At 43.2% G+C, this 25,303-nt stretch overlaps 1 protein-coding gene and 1 pseudogene across 1 annotated transcript in view; one reads left to right on the top strand and one right to left on the bottom strand.

The window, feature by feature from the left end:
• Positions 1–3,834: 3,834 nt before the first annotated feature.
• On the top strand, positions 3,835–7,373 carry LOC132842513 (GTPase IMAP family member 8-like; annotated as a pseudogene).
• A 9,630-nt stretch (positions 7,374–17,003) lies between these two features.
• Positions 17,004–25,303, bottom strand: part of LOC132842516 (coiled-coil domain-containing protein 134-like) — a 10,812-nt gene continuing 2,512 nt past the window's right edge. Inside the window, exons 3-7 of the mRNA XM_060865243.1 lie at positions 25,183–25,303; positions 24,869–24,953; positions 24,539–24,720; positions 18,969–19,040; positions 17,004–17,760 (exon numbers count right to left, since the gene is read on the bottom strand). The exon at positions 25,183–25,303 is cut by the window's right edge and continues 1 nt beyond it. Coding sequence (XP_060721226.1) covers positions 17,635–17,760; positions 18,969–19,040; positions 24,539–24,720; positions 24,869–24,953; positions 25,183–25,303 — 586 coding nt within the window. The 3' untranslated portion in view covers positions 17,004–17,634. The remainder of the gene's footprint in view (positions 17,761–18,968; positions 19,041–24,538; positions 24,721–24,868; positions 24,954–25,182) is intronic.

Genomic DNA, 25,303 nt, shown 5'->3' on the forward strand with positions numbered 1-25,303 from the left:
TTCCCATCCTGTGATTGACTGTGTGTGTATTTATGTGAGCCACGTTGCCGATGGCAGGGCGGATTCATTAGTGTATTTAAGTTAGATTAAGTTACGTTAGTTCCCCGTGTCGTGTTTCCCTTGTGTATTAAACCTGTTTGTTTCCCTTGTGTATTAAACCTGTTTGTTTCCCTTGTGTATTAAACCTGTTTGTTTCCCTTGTGTATTAAACCTGTTTGTTTCCCTTGTGTATTAAACCTGTTTGTTTCCCTTGTGTATTAAACCTGTTTGTTTCCCTTGTGTATTAAACCTGTTTGTTTCCCTTGTGTATTAAACCTGTTTGTTTCCCTTGTGTATTAAACCTGTTTGTTTCCCTTGTGTATTAAACCTGTTTGTTTCCCTTGTGTATTAAACCTGTTTGTTTCCCTTGTGTATTAAACCTGTTTGTTTCCCTTGTGTATTAAACCTGTTTGTTTCCCTTGTGTATTAAACCTGTTTGTTTCCCTTGTGTATTAAACCTGTTTGTTTCCCTTGTGTATTAAACCTGTTTATTTCCCTTGTGTATTAAACCTGTTTGTTTCCCTTGTGTATTAAACCTGTTTGTTTCCCTTGTGTATTAAACCTGTTTGTTTCCCTTGTGTATTAAACCCCTATCATTTGAAGCTATCCTACCGACAGGTCTGTCTCCTTTCCACCGGATCCGGGGACCTGACAGATGTTCACAATGACTTCCTTTCTGTTCTCTTTTCTTTTTCAGTATCAGTATGTGGCTCGCTACAGCGTTGTGTGTAAGTGTTCAGTTATTAACACTACAGCGTTGTGTGTATTCAGTTATTAACACTACAGCGTTGTGTGTGTGTTCAGTTATTAACACTACATCGTTGTGTGTGTGTTCAGTTATTAACACTACATCGTTGTGTGTGTGTTCAGTTATTAACACTACATCGTTGTGTGTGTGTTCAGTTATTAACACTACAGCGTTGTGTGTAAGTGTTCAGTTATTAACACTACAGCGTTGTGTGTATTCAGTTATTAACACTACAGCGTTGTGTGTGTGTTCAGTTATTAACACTACATCGTTGTGTGTGTGTTCAGTTATTAACACTACATCGTTGTGTGTGTGTTCAGTTATTAACACTACATCGTTGTGTGTGTGTTCAGTTATTAACACTACATCATTGTGTGTGTTCAGTTATTAACACTACAGCATTGTGTGTGTTCAGTTATTAACACTACAGCGTTGTGTGTAAGTGTTCAGTTATTAACACTACAGCGTTGTGTGTAAGTGTTCAGTTATTAACACTACAGCGTTGTGTGAGTGTTCAGTTATTAACACTACATCGTTGTGTGTGTGTTCAGTTATTAACACTACAGCATTGTGTGTGTTCAGTTATTAACACTACAGCACTATGTGTAAGTGTTCAATTAACACTACATCGTTGTGTGTAAGTGTTCCGTTATTAACACTACAGCATTGTGTGTGTTCCGTTATTAACACTACAGCATTGTGTGTGAGTGTTCAGTTATTAACACTACAGCGCTGTTACACAGCTGTAACACACAATAATACAATACTGCTGCCCCCTAGTGACCAGTCACAATGACAAAAGCCAATAACTACATTATAATAATCAGCTGAACTCGTCAATAACCATAAATATTTTTATTCTTTTTTAATTTGCCAGTAAACCTTCAGTAATATTATGATGATAAATGATATGATGGTTTGTGTAAGTTTATTTTTAGACTTATGTGTAATTAACATCAGACTGTAATTTCATTGTGTCTGTGACAGATTCGGTTATTTCTAATAATGTGTGACGTTAATGATGTAATAATAGTGAGGAATGATAGTGATCACACTTGTGATACTGTGATGTTAATGAGGTAATAATAGTGAGGAATGATAGTGATCACACGTGTGATACTGTGATGTTAATGAGGTAATAATAGTGAGGAATGATAGTGATCACACGTGTGATACTGTGATGTTAATGAGGTAATAATAGTGAGGAATGATAGAGATCGCACGTGTGATACTGTGATGTTAATGAGGTAATAATAGTGAGGAATGATAGAGATCGCACGTGTGATACTGTGATGTTAATGAGGTAATAATAGTGAGGAATGATAGAGATCGCACGTGTGATACTGTGATGTCTGTGTTTTTATCCAGCTGTCAGTTTCAGCTCAGGATTCACAAACACTGGTGAGTAACTTCAACGTGAACATTGTTCTTCTGTTTTATAGCTGTCTCTGCACAGATTCTGCACTGAAGTGTGTGTGTGTGTGTGTGTGTGTGTGTGTGTGTGTGTGTGTGTGTGTGTGTGTGTGTGTTTAATCAGGTCACCTGTCCTCGCTGCTGGTCTACGCTTCCTCACTAATGTATATTTGTGTTAAGTAGAGAGGGGGATTATGGGTAAGCATGGCACACGTCCCTCTGAACTTCTGTGATACTTCTGTGTATTCTAGCCTTAACGTGAACTCTGATCTCTCTCATTGTTCTTCACGGTTCTGCACTGAATCACAGTCTGGAGGAAGATGAGAAGAGATCCATGTTAAGACCAGTGAGACCCTCAGGTCCCTGTGGAGACCTGCTGCAGGAGAACCACATCCTCCAGGACCACAGTACTACACAAAACTACACAGAGCTAAGTTTACTACAAGACTCTTCTCTGTTCTGCACTGAGGTGGTGGGATGAACTTCCCCATGGGGTCCAGACAGCTGAGTCACTGGATGTCTCCAGACGGGTGAAGACCTACTTATTTATAAAACACTTCAACTAGCACTTTATCCCCTGTTTGTTGTATATATGTTTATAAAAGCAAAAAAAAAGGTACTTAACTCTGTAACCTAGTGACCCAGAGTTAACGTATCCATGGAGACTGAAGCACGTCTGTACGTCGCTCTGGATAACAGAGCGTCACCTGCTGTACATGTAAATGATTATAATGACGTTGTCCTGGTCACAAAGTGAACGACGCTACAGGACAGATACAGTAATTAACACCATTCAGTATACAGCTCAGACACATCCTCATGCTGGTCTCTGTGTAACATTAACTCTAACACAGTTGTTTACATTAACACCGGTGTCTCTGGATAGTGAAATGTTGGGCTAAAATCTTGAAGTCCAGAGTGGCTGCTTTGTGCTAATGCAGTGACACCATACTGAACACCTCACCTTACTGAACACATGTTCATGTGTAATCACAAGCAATGCTGTGTTATTAAAGCTGACTTTAATGTTATGTATTTCCTATTTTGAATACAGTAATATTTTATGTAATATAATGTAGTCCAATAAACATAAACATTTCACTTCTGTACTGATGCTCTGCTTCTTATTGGTTCTGTAAACCTGATCAGTCTCAGGACCAGTCATCATCATCATCATCATCATCATCATCATCATACACAGTTTGTGTTTAGGTGAGAATGTGTGTATTTTAGTGACAAACTGTCCATGTTTCAGGGTCACGTCCCAAACCGAAGTGCTGACAACAGAAGGGAAATCAGCGCAGTCTGTTATAAAGAGAACAAATAATAAACACATTACTGCTAAATGTTGTTTTAAACATATCCAGTCTTATTATGCAGATAAATCTGACTGTAAATTAGATTAAAGCCCAAGAGTTTTGGGACTGCAAGTAAATGAATAAAACAGATGAAAGCAGCACTGCAGCAAATACATGTAGATGTTTAGTGTATGAAGGTGTTTAGCACATCATCCAGACGAGACGTGAAACAGCACATCAAGCTTTATTAAATAATATTAATGTCTGCTATAAGAACATGCGATTTTTAGCCCTTATAAACGGAGCCGTTGATATAAAGGGAGTAAAGTCAAGATCCCGTCACAATGAGCAGCAGCCACTGACCTTACTGACTCCATCACATGATCAAGGCAAAGTTCATTTCATTAAGACTCGACAGGAGAACGACTGAGACGGCAGGAAGTTCTGCTGATGAGGTAAATAATAATAACAACAATATACACTACATAATCTAATTTACATCATCTTATATGTATTATATTGCTGCTGCAGGTTAATATGAGGTTATTCAGCTCATGGTCAGTTAGAGTGGTGTGTATGAGTACAACTAAAGGTTATTGCTTAGTGGTTTAAACATTACAATAAATACTGAATATTATTTAACCTGTGGCTTATTTCAGTTTAATTTATTCCCAGATTTAATGAAAACAGAATCTGTAATGAATTTGTTTTTCTGTTTAAATGCAGGAAATGGCTACTGCAGACTTTGCTCAAGGTTTGCTAAAGATATCTTATCAAACTTTTATTACAAAGAGCTTGGGGCAGATTACAGTAACTGTAACTTGCTTGTGTGTGTGTGTGTGTGTACAGTATGTGTGTGTGTCTGTGTGTTTGTTTGTGTGTGTGTGTGTGTGTATGTGTTTGTGTGTGTGTCTGTGTGTGTGTGTGTGTGTGTGTGTGTGTGTGTGTGTACAGTGTGTGTGTGTGTGTGTGTGTGTACAGTGTGTGTGTGTGTGTGTGTGTGTGTGTACAGTGTCTGTGTGTGTGTGTGTGTGTGTGTGTACAGTGTGTGTGTGTGTGTGTGTGTGTGTACAGTGTGTGTGTGTGTCTGTGTGTTTGTATGTGTTTGTGTGTATGTGTGTGTGTCTGTGTGTGTGTGTGTCTGTGTGTGTGTGTGTATGTGTGTGTGTGTGTGTTTCTGTGTGTGTGTATGTGTGTGTGTTTCTGTGTGTGTGTGTGTATGTGTGTGTTTCCGTGTGTGTGTATTTGTGTGTATGTGTGTGTCAGTGTGTGTGTGTCAGTGTGTGTGTCTGTGTTTGTGTGTACTGTGTGTGTTTGTGTGTATGTGTGTGTGTATATGTGTATGTTTCTGTGTGTGTATGTGTCTGTGTGTGTCTTTGTGTGTTTCTGTGTACATGTATATGTGTATATTTCTGTGTGTGTGTGTGTTTCTGTGTGTGTGTGTGTGTCTTTGTGTGTGTATGTGTTTCTGTGTGTGTGTGTGTGTCTGTATGTGTTTGTGTGTGTTTGTGTGTGTTTGTGTGTGTGTGTTTGTGTGTATGTGTGTGTGTGTTTGTGTGTATGTGTGTGTGTTTGTGTGTGTGCTGTGTTTGTGTGTGTGTATGTGTGTCTGCGTGTTTGTGTGTGTGTGTGTTTGTGTTTATGTGTGTGTGTGTGTGTGTTTGTGTTTGTGTGTGTGTGTTTGTGTTTATGTGTGTGTGTGTTTGTGTTTATGTGTGTGTGTGTTTGTGTTTATGTGTGTGTGTGTTTGTGTGTGTGCTGTGTTTGTGTGTGTGTATGTGTGTCTGCGTGTTTGTGTGTATGTGTGTCTGCGTGTGTTTGTGTGTATGTGTGTGTGCGTGTGTGTGTGTGTGTGTGTGTGTGTGTGTGTGTGTGTGTGTGTGATATAGAATACATCTTAACTATTACACTTTCACTCTGACTTTTTCCAGGTTCTACAGCAGACATAAGGATCTTACTGTTAGGGAAAAGTGGATCTGGTAAAAGCTCCTCAGGAAACACAATACTGGGAGAGAAAGTGTTCATCAGTCCAAAACGCTACAAAGAGAAAGTGACTAAAACATGTAGAGAACACACCTGCCATGTTGCAGGAAGGAAGGTGTGTGTGATCGACACCCCAGACCTGCTGGATCCAGACGTCACAGAAGATGAGCTCCACTGAGAGAAAGATAAACTGCTATCTCTCTGTCAGTCTGGTCTTCATGCTGTACTACTTGTGCTTCCTATTGCAGAAGAGCTGCAGAGTGAGCAGGAGATACTGGAGTTTATTAAAGTATTGTTCAATCCAGATGTTCAGAGGTTTATCATCGTTCTGTTCACACGAGGAGACGAGCTGGAGGAGAACGAGACGATTGTGAAGCTTGTAGAGAAGAACGGAGAACGTGAGCTCAAGCAGCTGGTTAAAGAGTGTGGGAACAAAGTCCATGTTTTTAATAACAACATCACAGAGCAGACACAAGTCACTGAGTTACTGCATAAAATTACCTTAATGGTGAGCAAGAATGGAAGCCAGTTTAACATGAACCAAAAGAGAAGGTCCAGTATACAGAAGAACATCACGTGTAAGATCCATAATGTTATTATTCTTGGGTTTTAGAGTAAGACAAGAAAACTGACATGATGTTTCACCAAAAAATTATTCTGTTAAAATGATTTCAGAGCTGCAGTTTTCTGTGAAGATGAAAGATGGATTAACATCCTGAGAGCTGGAGAAACTTTAGTTTAACAGAAACGTCTGTGTAGTTTCAGGTGCAGCAGATATCCAGCCTGATCAACAAGTTCCCCAGCTGCGAATGGTGCTTCTGGGAAAGACTGGAGTTGGGAAGAGTGCATCTGGAAACACTATTCTGGGAAGAAACGTCTTCCAGTCTGCTTCTAGCTCGACCTCACAAACCAGAGAGTGCAGTTCTCACAAACTCTTACGAGGTGGTAAACAAATCTCCATCATTGACACACCTGGAATTTTTGATACCCAGCTCAATAAGGAGGATGTGATCATAGAAATAATGAACTGTTTGAGTTATTCGTCTCCGGGACCTCACGTTCTCCTCATAGTCATCAGTTTAGCTGTACGCTTCACCCAGGAGGAGAGGAGCACTGTGGATGAAATCACAAAGACCTTTCAGAACGCAGACAGATACACAATGATTCTGTTTACGTATAAAGACAACATGAAGCAGAGCATCAGCCAGTTCCTTCAGGATGGAGACCCTTCTCTCAGAGACTTAGTAGCCAGATGTGGAAATCGCTACTACTGTTTAAACAACAAGGCACCAAGCTACACACAGTTCAAAGAATTCATGGAGAAAGTGGAGCAGATGGTGCGTGATAACGATGCGACTCACTACACAGACCATGTCTACGACGACGTCGAGAGAACGATTCTTCATATTCAACAAGAGAAGTTGAAAGAAAAAGTGGAACAGTGCAAAAGAAGATATCCTGAAGCATCCAGGACCGAATGGCAGAAGATCTACTGGACACTTCTGCAGGACTCGAGAACAGAAGCACAGATGAGTCTGGTGAAGGACAAACACATTCTGAAATTGGCTAAAATGTTTGGAGAGCTGCGAACAACATCAGAGGAGAAGAAGGCAGCAATAAATGCAGCTCTGGATGAAGGACTCGGCACTGTGCAGGTTTTACAGACTGCCTTCAGGGCAACAGTCCAACTGGCCAAGCAGAAGATATGTGCTGTTCAGTGACTTTAGGGTATTTGTGATCTCCAGAGGAAGTGCAGACACTTATATCTAATACATATTAAAGTGCATTTAATATTAAACCATCCATGTAATATGGGGATTCCACACATTATTGTTTTCTGTTTTATACACACACACACACACACACACACACACACACACACACACACACACCAGAATTTCTTTTACAGTTTTAGAAATTGTGTCTAAATTTAAATAATGTGTATTTTTTGTTACTGCATTAATATGAAACAAACGCTTACAGGTTACAGATTTATGTCCTGATGTTTGAGTAAACTACTGACTTTATAATTAGTAAAGACTTTATATAGTCACTGTACTGAATACTGACGAGTGTTTAACTAATAAATCACATTACAACATAATGTACGTCTTTATTTCATTTCATATTTAATGTATGATCTGTTTAAAGAAACCACATGTTAAATATTTAACTCATAATCTTCATCCTGATGGACATTCAACCTAAATTCCTAAACACACACCACAGGGAATGTGTATTACAGTAAACTGTCTGAACCACACGGGTTTCACATCAGAACATCCCACAGAATCCACTGAGCCGCTTCATGTCACCTGATCACCCAGACAGTCCGTCATCGTTCTCTGTTCAACACCACCTACTGTAAAGCACTTATAAACCCCACACTGCTCCATCCTGCCTCTAATGCGTGACGGTGAGTCGGAGAAGTTCTTCCTTTAAACATTTACTCTAAGTTACTGTTGCTGAAGGGGAGTCGACACGTGACTGAACTATAAGGTGCACGTATTAGCTTTAGTTTCTGAATGTCAGCTTTTGTTACTTGAGGATTGTATTAATAATTATTAGTTAGGACCAACTTGTTATTCAGACCCTCAGAGGTGTAAACATACACAAAGGACGACACTCTTTCCCCCCTGACTGTATCTCAGGTCTTTCCCCCCTGACTAGAGTTGCCACCTTCAATACAGAAAAATAAGGGACGCCTGCCGCAGCGGGGGCCACACCCCTCGGGGCCACGATGACCACAGTCCCGATGGCGTGCCAGTGGTGGTATATCATAACTTAAAACATGTATTCATAAAAATATTAAGATTGATACCAATGGACATTATAATAAGATATCTGCTATTGAAATCAGTGTGAACAGATGCACTCAGTCTCTCACTATCACAACATAAGAGGTCATATTGAATACACAGCTATGACAATAATAAATATACGCCAACAAAGTGTGACTGAGAACACAAAAAATAAGCTTTTGGAGGAACTTGTGAGATGTGAACCATATTTTATTAACTTATTATTAAATTAACAGATCCATAACTTAGTAATTATAACTTGCAAACTTGCAAAAGATCTTCCATGAACATCATGAACATAATAACATCAGTGGATGTATATCAGTGTATCAGTGAATATCAGCGGACCAGAAGTAGTAGTGTGCAGTATTGGAGCATGTCAGGCCTACTTTCTTTTATAAGTGTACTTCTTGTGACTGCAATGAGAAGCTGTTTGTCTTTCAATCAGCTACAGTAAAACTCTGAACAGGACTGCTCAAAGTTAAAAGTGATCAAGAGCTCACTCCTAATGAGCTCCACAGAGCACCTGTTCCTGCTGTCACTCCATTTGTTGGCCATTCTAGAAAAGATCCTTTCCACATAACCAGTGGATGCTGGGATGCTTAAGATGTGGCTGATGATGGACAGCATGTTAGGCAGGTTAGTTACTTGAAATAGAGCCACCCACCTGGCAGCCATCGGAGATGCCATCCTTTCATATGGATTTTCTGTCACTCTGACTCTGTCAAAAGAACCGGCGAGGCGGCGTCCCGCCCTCCTCTGACTCTGATTGGCCGTGATTCACGGCCCGTAACCCTAAAACAAACCAATCAAACCAACGATGGCAACGAGTATTACCCAATCAGGGGCAGAATAGGACGCGTCTCCACACAATGCAGGTGGGGTGATTTGCATGGGATGCTGTATAATATGGACCTATGTAAAATACGGGACAAATCCCCATGACTGTATCTCATGTCTTTCCCCATGACTGTATCTCATGTCTTTTCCCCATGACTGTATCTCATGTCTTTTCCCCATGACTGTATCTCATGTCTTTTCCCCATGACTGTATCTCATGTCTTTCCCCCCGACTGTATCTCATGTCTTTTCCCCATGACTGTATCTCATGTCTTTCCCCCCTGACTGTATCTCATGTCTTTTCCCCATGACTGTATCTCATGTCTTTTCCCCATGACTGTATCTCATGTCTTTCCCCCCGACTGTATCTCATGTCTTTTCCCATGACTGTATCTCATGTCTTTTCCCCTGACTGTATCTCATGTCTTTTCCCCATGACTGTATCTCATGTCTTTCCCCATGACTGTATCTCATGTCTTTTCCCCTGACTGTATCTCATGTCTTTTCCCCATGACTGTATCTCATGTCTTTCCCCCCGACTGTATCTCATGTCTTTTCCCCATGACTGTATCTCATGTCTTTCCCCCCGACTGTATCTCATGTCTTTTCCCCATGACTGTATCTCATGTCTTTCCCCCCGACTGTATCTCATGTCTTTTCCCCATGACTGTATCTCATGTCTTTTCCCCATGACTGTATCTCATGTCTTTTCCCCTGACTGTATCTCATGTCTTTCCCCATGACTGTATCTCATGTCTTTTCCCCATGACTGTATCTCATGTCTTTCCCCCCGACTGTATCTCATGTCTTTTCCCCATGACTGTATCTCATGTCTTTTCCCCATGACTGTATCTCATGTCTTTTCCCCATGACTGTATCTCATGTCTTTCCCCCCGACTGTATCTCATGTCTTTTCCCCATGACTGTATCTCATGTCTTTTCCCCATGACTGTATCTCATGTCTTTTCCCCATGACTGTATCTCATGTCTTTCCCCCATGACTGTATCTCATGTCTTCCCCCATGACTGTATCTCATGTCTTTCCCCATGACTGTATCTCATGTCTTTCCCCATGACTGTATCTCATGTCTTTCCCCATGACTGTATCTCATGTCTTTTCCCCTGACTGTATCTCATGTCTTTTCCCCATGACTGTATCTCATGTCTTTTCCCCATGACTGTATCTCATGTCTTTTCCCCTGACTGTATCTCATGTCTTTTCCCCATGACTGTATCTCATGTCTTTTCCCCTGACTGTATCTCATGTCTTTTCCCCATGACTGTATCTCATGTCTTTTCCCCATGACTGTATCTCATGTCTTTCCCCATGACTGTATCTCATGTCTTTCCCCCTGACTGTATCTCATGTCTTTTCCCCTGACTGTATCTCACACAAGTGAAAGATGTAAAGTTACACAAGGAAACTGTAATTATATTATCACTTCCCCTCCTTCATCCTCAGTAATGTGTTCCTTCACCAGACAGATCTTTGAATCGATTCATTAGGTCAGATCTTTTGAAATAAACTGCCCAAAACAGACTACAGACATTTTCACATGTTTATAATCTATTAATGTGTTATAATACACCTCTGATTTTAATTCAGTTATTAATGTAATTACAGGAGCAGTGTACACACTCATATACTGACAGGTGGTCTTACTCTCTCACCATGTATACATATGGATATTTAGCACTCACACACACACACTCACACACACACTCACACACACACTCACACACACACTCACACACACACTCACACACACACTCACACACACACTCACACACACACTCACACACACACTCACACACTCACACACACACTCACACACACACTCACACACACTCACACACACACTCACTCACACACTCACACACACACTCACTCACACACTCACTCACACACTCACTCACACACTCACTCACACACTCACTCACACACTCACTCACACACTCACTCACACACTCACTCACACACTCACTCACACACTCACTCACACACTCACTCACACACTCACTCACACACTCACTCACACACTCACTCACACACTCACTCACACACTCACTCACACACTCACTCACACACTCACTCACACACTCTCACACACTCTCACACACTCTCACACACTCTCACACACTCTCACACACTCTCACACACTCTCACACTCACTCACACACACACTCACTCACACACTCACTCACACACTCACTCACACACTCACTCACACACTCACTCACACACTCACTCACACACTCACTCACACACTCACTCACACACTCACTCACACACTCACTCACACACTCTCTCACACACTCTCTCACACACTCTCACACACTCTCACACACTCTCACACACTCTCACACACTCTCACTCTCACACACTCTCACTCTCACACACTCTCACACACTCTCACACACTCTCACTCTCACACACTCTCACTCTCACACACTCTCACTCTCACACACTCTCACTCTCACACACACACACACTTTAAATAACATATGTACAAATGTAGTAAATATTTAATAGCTCATTTTAAACATGTACAGTTTTCATCCTAAAGTCACATTTTTGTTCTCAGGATCTTCATTAGTTATATGAGACGTCATGATACTTAACACACACACATAATTATTGTGAACCATTTACAATAACACTGAGTCTGTGTTCTTTAATAAAGCCTGTCCCATTGTAGAGGCAGCATAAAGACAGGGTTTATCTCCCAGAAGTGTGTTGGTTATATAAACCTGATTCCTGACTGAGACTCAGTTAAACACTAAACACACAGCTGTTGTGTTCACTGGAGAATTATAAATCATCATGAGAGAAAGTTCCTGTCCTACACACACATAGACAAACACAAATAAATCTGTAAATAAACCAGCTGTCTATCTCAGCTGTACACATTTCTACAACAAAACCACAGGTCACGATATAAAAAGCAGGGTCCTAATTAAACTTCCCCTGAGCTTGTATGGCTGTGTTCCAATTGTGTTTAACACCACACTGTGTTTGTGTGGTCTTAGCTACCGTAAGAGCTGTGTGTATCAGCTCGTGTGTGTATACGGGGTGTGTATCAGCTCGTGTGTGTATACGGGGTGTGTATCAGCTCGTGTGTGTACAGGGTGTGTATCAGCTCGTGTGTGTACGGGGTGTGTATCAGCTCATGTGTGTATACGGGGTGTGTATCAGCTCGTGTGTGTATGGGGTGTGTATCAGCTCATGTGTGTACGGGGTGTGTATCAGCTCGTGTGTGTACGGGGTGTGTATCAGCTCGTGTGTATACGGGGTGTGTATCAGCTCGTGTGTATACGGGGTGTGTATCAGCTCGTGTGTGTACGGGGTGTGTATCAGCTCATGTGTGTACGGGGTGTGTATCAGCTCATGTGTGTATCAGCTCGTGTGTGTATGGGGTGTGTATCAGCTCGTGTGTGTACGGGGTGTGTATCAGCTCATGTGTGTACGGGGTGTGTATCAGCTCATGTGTGTACGGGGTGTGTATCAGCTCGTGTGTGTACGGGGTGTGTATCAGCTCATGTGTGTATGGGGTGTGTATCAGCTCGTGTGTGTACGGGGTGTGTATCAGCTCATGTGTGTATCAGCTCGTGTGTGTATGGGGTGTGTATCAGCTCGTGTGTGTACGGGGTGTGTATCAGCTCGTGTGTGTACGGGGTGTGTATCAGCTCGTGTGTGTACGGGGTGTGTATCAGCTCGTGTGTGTACGGGGTGTGTATCAGCTCGTGTGTGTACGGGGTGTGTATCAGCTCGTGTGTGTACGGGGTGTGTATCAGCTCGTGTGTGTACGGGGTGTGTATCAGCTCATGTGTGTATACGGGGTGTGTATCAGCTCATGTGTGTATACGGGGTGTGTATCAGCTCATGTGTGTATACGGGGTGTGTATCAGCTCATGTGTGTACGGGGTGTGTATCAGCTCATGTGTGTACGGGGTGTGTATCAGCTCATGTGTGTATGGGGTGTGTATCAGCTCGTGCGTGTACAGGGTGTGTATCAGCTCGTGTGTGTACAGGGTGTGTATCAGCTCGTGTGTGTACGGGGTGTGTATCAGCTCATGTGTGTATACGGGGTGTGTATCAGCTCATGTGTGTATGGGGTGTGTATCAGCTCGTGTGTGTACGGGGTGTGTATCAGCTCATGTGTGTATCAGCTCGTGTGTGTATGGGGTGTGTATCAGCTCATGTGTGTATCAGCTCATGTGTGTATGGGGTGTGTATCAGCTCATGTGTGTATGGGGTGTGTATCAGCTCATGTGTGTATCAGCTCGTGTGTGTACGGGGTGTGTATCAGCTCATGTGTGTACGGGGTGTGTATCAGCTCATGTGTGTACGGGGTGTGTATCAGCTCATGTGTGTACGGGGTGTGTATCAGCTCATGTGTGTACGGGGTGTGTATCAGCTCGTGTGTGTACGGGGTGTGTATCAGCTCGTGTGTGTACGGGGTGTGTACCAGCTCGTGTGTGTACGGGGTGTGTATCAGCTCGTGTGTGTACGGGGTGTGTATCAGCTCGTGTGTGTACGGGGTGTGTATCAGCTCGTGTGTGTACGGGGTGTGTATCAGCTCGTGTGTGTACGGGGTGTGTATCAGCTTGTGTGTGTACGGGGTGTGTATCAGCTCGTGTGTGTACGGGGTGTGTATCAGCTCATGTGTGTACGGGGTGTGTATCAGCTCATGTGTGTATACGGGGTGTGTATCAGCTCGTGTGTGTACGGGGTGTGTATCAGCTCGTGTGTGTACGGGGTGTGTATCAGCTCATGTGTGTACGGGGTGTGTATCAGCTCATGTGTGTACGGGGTGTGTATCAGCTCGTGTGTGTACGGGGTGTGTATCAGCTCATGTGTGTATGGGGTGTGTATCAGCTCATGTGTGTATGGGGTGTGTACCAGCTCATGTGTGTATCAGCTCATGTGTGTACGGGGTGTGTATCAGCTCGTGTGTGTACGGGGTGTGTATCAGCTCATGTGTGTACGGGGTGTGTATCAGCTCATGTGTGTATGGGGTGTGTATCAGCTCATGTGTGTATACGGGGTGTGTATCAGCTCGTGTGTGTACGGGGTGTGTATCAGCTCGTGTGTGTACGGGGTGTGTATCAGCTCATGTGTGTACGGGGTGTGTATCAGCTCATGTGTGTACGGGGTGTGTATCAGCTCGTGTGTGTACGGGGTGTGTATCAGCTCATGTGTGTATGGGGTGTGTATCAGCTCATGTGTGTATGGGGTGTGTACCAGCTCATGTGTGTATCAGCTCATGTGTGTACGGGGTGTGTATCAGCTCGTGTGTGTATGGGGTGTGTATCAGCTCATGTGTGTATGGGGTGTGTATCAGCTCATGTGTGTATACGGGGTGTGTATCAGCTCGTGTGTGTACGGGGTGTGTATCAGCTCGTGTGTGTACGGGGTGTGTATCAGCTCATGTGTGTACGGGGTGTGTATCAGCTCATGTGTGTACGGGGTGTGTATCAGCTCATGTGTGTATGGGGTGTGTACCAGCTCATGTGTGTATCAGCTCGTGTGTGTATCAGCTCGTGTGTGTATGGGGTGTGTATCAGCTCATGTGTGTACGGGGTGTGTATCAGCTCATGTGTGTACGGGGTGTGTATCAGCTCATGTGTGTATGGGGTGTGTATCAGCTCGTGTGTGTACGGGGTGTGTATCAGCTCATGTGTGTATCAGCTCGTGTGTGTATGGGGTGTGTATCAGCTCGTGTGTGTACGGGGTGTGTATCAGCTCGTGTGTGTACGGGGTGTGTATCAGCTCGTGTGTGTACGGGGTGTGTATCAGCTCGTGTGTGTACGGGGTGTGTATCAGCTCGTGTGTGTACGGGGTGTGTATCAGCTCGTGTGTGTACGGGGTGTGTATCAGCTCGTGTGTGTACGGGGTGTGTATCAGCTCATGTGTGTATACGGGGTGTGTATCAGCTCATGTGTGTATACGGGGTGTGTATCAGCTCATGTGTGTATACGGGGTGTGTATCAGCTCATGTGTGTATGGGGTGTGTATCAGCTCGTGCGTGTACAGGGTGTGTATCAGCTCGTGTGTGTACAGGGTGTGTATCAGCTCGTGTGTGTACGGGGTGTGTATCAGCTCATGTGTGTATACGGGGTGTGTATCAGCTCATGTGTGTATGGGGTGTGTATCAGCTCGTGTGTGTACGGGGTGTGTATCAGCTCATGTGTGTATCAGCTCGTGTGTGTATGGGGTGTGTATCAGCTCATGTGTGTATCAGCTCATGTGTGTATGGGGTGTGTATCAGCTCATGTGTGTATGGGGTGTGTATCAGCTCATGTGTGTATCAGCTCGTGTGTGTACGGGGTGTGTATCAGCTCATGTGTGTACGGGGTGTGTATCAGCTCATGTGTGTACGGGGTGTGTATCAGCTCATGTGTGTACGGGGTGTGTATCAGCTCATGTGTGTACGGGGTGTGTATCAGCTCGTGTGTGTACGGGGTGTGTATCAGCTCGTGTGTGTACGGGGTGTGTACCAGCTCGTGTGTGTACGGGGTGTGTATCAGCTCGTGTGTGTACGGGGTGTGTATCAGCTCGTGTGTGTACGGGGTGTGTATCAGCTCGTGTGTGTACGGGGTGTGTATCAGCTCGTGTGTGTACGGGGTGTGTATCAGCTTGTGTGTGTACGGGGTGTGTATCAGCTCGTGTGTGTACGGGGTGTGTATCAGCTCATGTGTGTACGGGGTGTGTATCAGCTCATGTGTGTATACGGGGTGTGTATCAGCTCGTGTGTGTACGGGGTGTGTATCAGCTCGTGTGTGTACGGGGTGTGTATCAGCTCATGTGTGTACGGGGTGTGTATCAGCTCATGTGTGTACGGGGTGTGTATCAGCTCGTGTGTGTACGGGGTGTGTATCAGCTCATGTGTGTATGGGGTGTGTATCAGCTCATGTGTGTATGGGGTGTGTACCAGCTCATGTGTGTATCAGCTCATGTGTGTACGGGGTGTGTATCAGCTCGTGTGTGTACGGGGTGTGTATCAGCTCATGTGTGTACGGGGTGTGTATCAGCTCATGTGTGTATGGGGTGTGTATCAGCTCATGTGTGTATACGGGGTGTGTATCAGCTCGTGTGTGTACGGGGTGTGTATCAGCTCGTGTGTGTACGGGGTGTGTATCAGCTCATGTGTGTACGGGGTGTGTATCAGCTCATGTGTGTACGGGGTGTGTATCAGCTCGTGTGTGTACGGGGTGTGTATCAGCTCATGTGTGTATGGGGTGTGTATCAGCTCATGTGTGTATGGGGTGTGTACCAGCTCATGTGTGTATCAGCTCATGTGTGTACGGGGTGTGTATCAGCTCGTGTGTGTATGGGGTGTGTATCAGCTCATGTGTGTATGGGGTGTGTATCAGCTCATGTGTGTATACGGGGTGTGTATCAGCTCGTGTGTGTACGGGGTGTGTATCAGCTCGTGTGTGTACGGGGTGTGTATCAGCTCATGTGTGTACGGGGTGTGTATCAGCTCATGTGTGTACGGGGTGTGTATCAGCTCATGTGTGTATGGGGTGTGTACCAGCTCATGTGTGTATCAGCTCGTGTGTGTATCAGCTCGTGTGTGTATGGGGTGTGTATCAGCTCATGTGTGTATGGGGTGTGTATCAGCTCATGTGTGTATCAGCTCGTGTGTGTATGGGGTGTGTATCAGCTCGTGTGTGTATCAGCTCGTGTGTATACGGGGTGTGTATCAGCTCATGTGTGTATGGGGTGTGTACCAGCTCATGTGTGTATCAGCTCGTGTGTGTACGGGGTGTGTATCAGCTCGTGTGTGTACGGGGTGTGTATCAGCTCGTGTGTGTACGGGGTGTGTATCAGCTCATGTGTGTATCAGCTCATGTGTGTATGGGGTGTGTATCAGCTCGTGTGTGTACGGGGTGTGTATCAGCTCATGTGTGTATGGGGTGTGTATCAGCTCATGTGTGTATCAGCTCATGTGTGTACAGGGTGTGTATCAGCTCGTGTGTGTACGGGGTGTGTATCAGCTCATGTGTGTATGGGGTGTGTATCAGCTCATGTGTGTATCAGCTCATGTGTGTATGGGGTGTGTACCAGCTCATGTGTGTATCAGCTCGTGTGTACAGTGAGTTAGTTAATGATGATTAGATGTAATTAACACAGCACAGTGTTGGGTGTAGGTGTTGGACACAGAACTAGAACACAAGCCACATGTTACACACTCACTACTCACACAGCACAATGTATGTAATCATAAGCATTATAAAGATAACTGTAATTATACAATATAATAAAGCTCATTCTATTTCTTTTACATTATTCATGTTATTTATTGGGTCTCAGCATTAAACTGAAACAGTATTAAACTTTAATAAAGTGTCACAGCGTCACTCAGATTGTAAATTCTGTCTTTTCCTCTTCATCTCTCTGTTCTGTCACTCACCTGCTCCTCTACCTCATCTACACCTGATGTAGCTGTGACTCAGATCTCTCTCTCTGTGTTATTCTCACTGATTACCAGCAGGGGGTGTTGTGTTAGAGTTCAGAGCGAGAGCGTGAAATACGAGGCCCTTTCCTCATCTCTTTCCTCTTGTCCTCCTTCCTCCTGCGCTTCTGTTCTTCACGAAGAATCTTCTGGAAGGCCTCTGCAGTGTGGAGCACCTGAAAGACATAGACAGAAAAGGGGGAGGGGGGGCAGAGAGAGAGGGAGAGAGGGGGGGGGAGAGAGAGAGAGGGAGAGAGAGAGACACAGACAGAGAGAGAGAGAGAGAGCAGTGTTTATATTCTTATACACTTATTCTATATGTTCTTGTAATAGATACACAGATGTAGATCAGATGTAGATCAGATGTAGATCAGCTGTATATCAGATCAGATGTAGATCAGATGTAGATCAGATGTAGATCAGATGTAGATCAGATCAGATGTAGATCAGATGTAGATCAGATGTAGATCAGATCAGATGTAGATCAGATGTAGATCAGATCAGATGTAGATCAGATGTAGATCAGATGAGATGTAGATCAGATGTAGACCAGATGTAGATCAGATGTAGATCAGATCAGATGTAGATCAGATGTAGATCAGATCAGATGTAGATCAGATGTAGACCAGATGTAGATCAGATCAGATGTAGATCAGATGTAGATCAGATGTAGATCAGATCAGATGTACTGTAGATCAGATCCCTGTTATGGCTCTGATTGTGTGTGTAGTGTTACAGTGTCCTTCACTGGGTCTGAGAGGACAAACTCCGTGAACACACTGATGGTGTTGTAGCTGAATGATCACTAATCCCACAGACACAATGCTACTGAACAGCAAAGGGGAATAAATCAACAGGGACATCTGGGTGTGAGGGGCAGGGGGCACATACTTTTGGCCCCTATATCATGTGTATGAATGCTGATGTTCATATAAAAATGCACTGTGTGTGTTATATAGTGTGTGTATGATGTACAGTGTGTGTGTGTGTGTTATGTTCAGTGTGTGTATGATGTACAGTGTGTGTGTGTGTTATGTACAGTGTGTATGATGTACATTGTGTGTGTGTTATGTACAATGTGTGTGTGTTATGTTCAGTGTGTGTATGATGTACAGTGTGTGTGTGTGTGTTATGTACAGTGTGTATGATGTACATTGTGTGTGTGTTATGTACAATGTGTGTGTGTGTTATGTTCAGTGTGTGTGTGTATGTTCAGTGTGTGTATGATGTACAGTGTGTGTGTGTATGATGTACATTGTGTGTGTGTTATGTACAATGTGTGTGTGTGTTATGTTCAGTGTGTGTGTGTATGTTCAGTGTGTGTGTGTGTATGTTCAGTGTGTGTGTGTATGATGTACAGTGTGTGTGTGTGTGTGTGTCTCACATCATCTTTCTCTGTACGGTAAGGGTTAATGAAGTCTGGAGATTTCTGTGTTATTCCCAGCTCCTGAGACATCTGTAAAGAGAGAGCAGATCATCACACATTTATACTTAATGTTCACGTGTCAACTCACTCTGATCACCTCTTATATACTACTGGTATACACACACTGTACATCACACACACACACACACACACACCACACACATTTACACTTAATGTTCACGTGTCAACTCACTCTGATCACCTCTTATATACTACTGGTATACACACACTGTACATCACACACACACACACACACACACACACACACCACACACATTTACACTTAATGTTCACGTGTCAACTCACTCTGATCACCTCTTATATACTACTGGTATACACACACTGTACATCACACACACACACACACACCACACACATTTACACTTAATGTTCACGTGTCAACTCACTCTGATCACCTCTTATATACTACTGGTATACACACACTGTACATCACACACACACACCACACACATTTATACTTAATGTTCACGTGTCAACTCACTCTGATCACCTCTTATATACTACTGGTATACACACACTGTACATCACACACACACACACACACCACACACATCACACACATTTATACTTAATGTTCACGTGTCAACTCACTCTGATCACCTCTTATATACTACTGGTATACACACACTGTACATCACACACACACACACACACACCACACACATCACACACATTTACACTTAATGTTCACGTGTCAACTCACTCTGATCACCTCTTATATACTACTGGTATACACACACTGTACATCACACACACACACACACACACACCACACACATTTACACTTAATGTTCACGTGTCAACTCACTCTGATCACCTCTTATATACTACTGGTATACACACACTGTACATCACACACACACACACACACACCACACACATCACACACATTTACACTTAATGTTCACGTGTCAACTCACTCTGATCACCTCTTATATACTACTGGTATACACACACTGTACATCACACACACACACACACACACACATCACACACATTTACACTTAATGTTCACGTGTCAACTCACTCTGATCACCTCTTATATACTACTGGTATACACACACTGTACATCACACACACACACACACACACACACACACACACACACACACACATTTACACTTAATGTTCACGTGTCAACTCACTCTGATCACCTCTTATATACTACTGGTATACACACACTGTACATCACACACACACACACACACACACACACACCACACACATTTATACTTAATGTTCACGTGTCAACTCACTCTGATCACCTCTTATATACTACTGGTATACACACACTGTACATCACACACACACACACACCACACACATCACACACATTTACACTTAATGTTCACGTGTCAACTCACTCTGATCACCTCTTATATACTACTGGTATACACACACTGTACATCACACACACACACACACACACATTTACACTTAATGTTCACGTGTCAACTCACTCTGATCACCTCTTATATACTACTGGTATACACACACTGTACATCACACACACACACACACACCACACACATTTACACTTAATGTTCACGTGTCAACTCACTCTGATCACCTCTTATATACTACTGGTATACACACACTGTACATCACACACACACACACACACACACCACACACATTTACACTTAATGTTCACGTGTCAACTCACTCTGATCACCTCTTATATACTACTGGTATACACACACTGTACATCACACACACACACACACACACACACCACACACAGTACATCACACACATTTACACTTAATGTTCACGTGTCAACTCACTCTGATCACCTCTTATATACTACTGGTATACACACACTGTACATCACACACACACACACACACACACACACACACACACACACCACACACATTTACACTTAATGTTCACGTGTCAACTCACTCTGATCACCTCTTATATACTACTGGTATACACACACTGTACATCACACACACACACACACACACACACACACACACACACACACACCACACACATTTACACTTAATGTTCACGTGTCAACTCACTCTGATCACCTCTTATATACTACTGGTATACACACACTGTACATCACACACACTGTACATAACACATCATACACACACACTGTACATAACACATCATACACTGTACATAACACATCATACACACACTGTACATCACACATCATACACACACACTGTACATCACACATCATACACACACACTGTACATAACACATCATACACACACACTGTACATAACACACACACACACTGTACATCACACACACTGTACATAACACATCATACACACACACTGTACATAACACATCATACACACACACTGTACATAACACATCATACACACACACTGTACATCACACATCATACACACACACTGTACATCACACATCATACACACACACTGTACATAACACATCATACACACACACTGTACATCACACACACTGTACATAACACATCATACACACACTGTACATCACACATCATACACACACACTGTACATCACACATCATACACACACACTGTACATCACACATCATACACACACACTGTACATCACACATCATACACACACACTGTACATCACACATCATACACACACTGTACATAACACATCATACACACACACTGTACATAACACATCATACACACACACTGTACATAACACATCATACACACACACTGTACATCACACATCATACACACACACTGTACATCACACATCATACACACACACTGTACATCACACATCATACACACACACTGTACATCACACATCATACACACACACTGTACATAACACATCATACACACACTGTACATCACACATCATACACACACACTGTACATCACACATCATACACACACACTGTACATCACACATCATACACACACACTGTACATAACACATCATACACACACACTGTACATCACACATCATACACACACACTGTACATAACACATCATACACACACACTGTACATCACACACACTGTACATAACACATCATACACACACACTGTACATAACACATCATACACACACTGTACATCACACATCATACACACACACTGTACATCACACATCATACACACACACTGTACATCACACATCATACACACACACTGTACATCACACATCATACACACACTGTACATAACACATCATACACACACTGTACATAACACATCATACACACACACTGTACATAACACATCATACACACACACTGTACATCACACACACACTGTACATAACACATCATACACACACACTGTACATCACACACACTGTACATAACACATCATACACACACACTGTACATAACACATCATACACACACACTGTACATAACACATCATACACACACTGTACATCACACATCATACACACATACTGTACATCACACATCATACACACACACTGTACATCACACATCATACACACACACTGTACATCACACATCATACACACACACTGTACATAACACATCATACACACACTGTACATAACACATCATACACACACACTGTACATCACACACACTGTACATAACACATCATACACACACACTGTACATAACACATCATACACACACACTGTACATAACACATCATACACACACACTGTACATCACACACACTGTACATAACACATCATACACACACTGTACATCACACATCATACACACACTGTACATCACACATCATACACACACACTGTACATCACACATCATACACACACACTGTACATCACACATCATACACACACACTGTACATAACACATCATACACACACTGTACATAACACATCATACACACACACTGTACATCACACACACTGTACATAACACATCATACACACACACTGTACATCACAAATTTACACTTAATGTTCACGTGTCAACTCTTTTATCCTACTGGATTTGGAGCTCAGAAAGCATGCAAACACACTGTACATCTCACTCACACACACACACACACACACACAGTACATCACACACACACACACACAGTACATCACACACACAGACTGTACATCACACACACTGTACATCACACACACACACACTGTACATCACACACACACACACTGTACATCACACACACACTGTACATCACACACACACTGTACATCACACACACACTGTACATCACACCCACACACACACACTGTACATAACACATCATACACACACACTGTACATCACACACACACACACTGTACATCACACACACACAGGCTGTACATCACACACACACAGACTGTACATCACACACACACTGTACATCACACACACACTGTACATCACACACACACACTGTACATCACACACACACACTGTACATCACACACACACACACTGTACATCACACACACACACAGTACATCACACACACAGTACATCACACACACAGTACATCACACACACACAGACTGTACATCACACACACACACACTGTACATCACACACACACTGTACATCACACACACACAGACTGTACATCACACACACACACACTGTACATCACACACACACACACTGTACATAACACATCATACACACACACTGTACATCACACACACACACACACTGTACATCACACACACACACACACACAGTACATCACACAAACACAGACTGTACATCTCACACACACACACACACACACACACACACACACACTGTACATCACACACACACACACTGTACATCTCACTCACACACACACACACACACTGTACATCACACACACACACACTGTACATCACACATCATACACACACACTGTACATCACACACACACACACACTGTACATCACACACACACACACACTGTACATCTCACTCACACACACACACACACACACACTGTACATCACACACACACACACTGTACATCACACATCATACACACACACTGTACATCACACACACACACACACTGTACATCACACACACACACACAGTACATCACACACACACAGACTGTACATCACACACACACACAGACTGTACATCACACACACACAGACTGTACATCACACACACACAGACTGTACATCACACACACACACACACACTGTACATCACACACACACAGACTGTACATCACACACACACACACAGTACATCACACACACACACACACAGTACATCACACACACACACACACACACTGTACATCACACACACACACACTGTACATCACACACACACACACACACTGTACATCACACACACACAAACTGTACATCACACACACACAAACTGTACATCACACACACACACACACACACTGTACATCACACACACACACACTGTACATCACACACACACACACTGTACATCACACACACACAAACTGTACATCACACACACACAAACTGTACATCACACACACACACACACACACTGTACATCACACACACACACACTGTACATCACACACACACACTGTACATCACACCCACACACACACACACACACACCAGTGAGAGGACTTGTTGATGACCTCCTCCGTTAAACACACCAGACTGGTTACAGAAGCTCAGCCCCCAGCGCAGCGTCTTCCCCCACTCAGTGTTATGGTCATAGTAATGATGGACAATACGCGGGAAGCGCAGAGCTACGTCACCGAAAAATGCCGTGTTCTCCACCACATGAGAGAACGCTGTGTAAACAACAAGACACAGCATCAGTGTGTGTGTGAGAGAAGCTGGTATTCAAATGTAATATGTAGTTACATTAATGAGCCGTATTGTGTTGTGTATTACATAAACATGTATTAGATACATTACAGTAGATGAAGAGAAACTCACCCTCTTTTATTTTATCATCCTGAGGAAATGGATCATCTGGCTGCAGATTAGCAGCTACTAGAACAGCTCGGGAGTCCTCTAGAACCTACACACACACACACACACACACACACACACACACACACACTTATTTCTTCCTACTTTACTCCCCATACACTGCCTTCCCCAGTCTACATGTTTCTACCTGCCCCACACTATATAATCAAATCAGAGAAAAGTACGGACACATTTAGAGATGGAGACATGAGGAAGACGAGATACAGGGACAAAACAAGGACAAGAGAGAAATCACAGGGACAGAAAGAGTGCAGTACCTTAAAGAGCCCCTTTAGCATGATGTCAATAATTTTGTACTGCTGATTAACATCGTTCAGATCCACCAGGTTCTTCAGCGCGTTGAGCTGATCCTTTCTCTTCACCTCAAAAAGACGTTTA

Source organism: Tachysurus vachellii, chromosome 3, assembly GCF_030014155.1.
Source record: "Tachysurus vachellii isolate PV-2020 chromosome 3, HZAU_Pvac_v1, whole genome shotgun sequence".
Taxonomy (NCBI): Eukaryota; Metazoa; Chordata; class Actinopteri; order Siluriformes; family Bagridae; genus Tachysurus; species Tachysurus vachellii.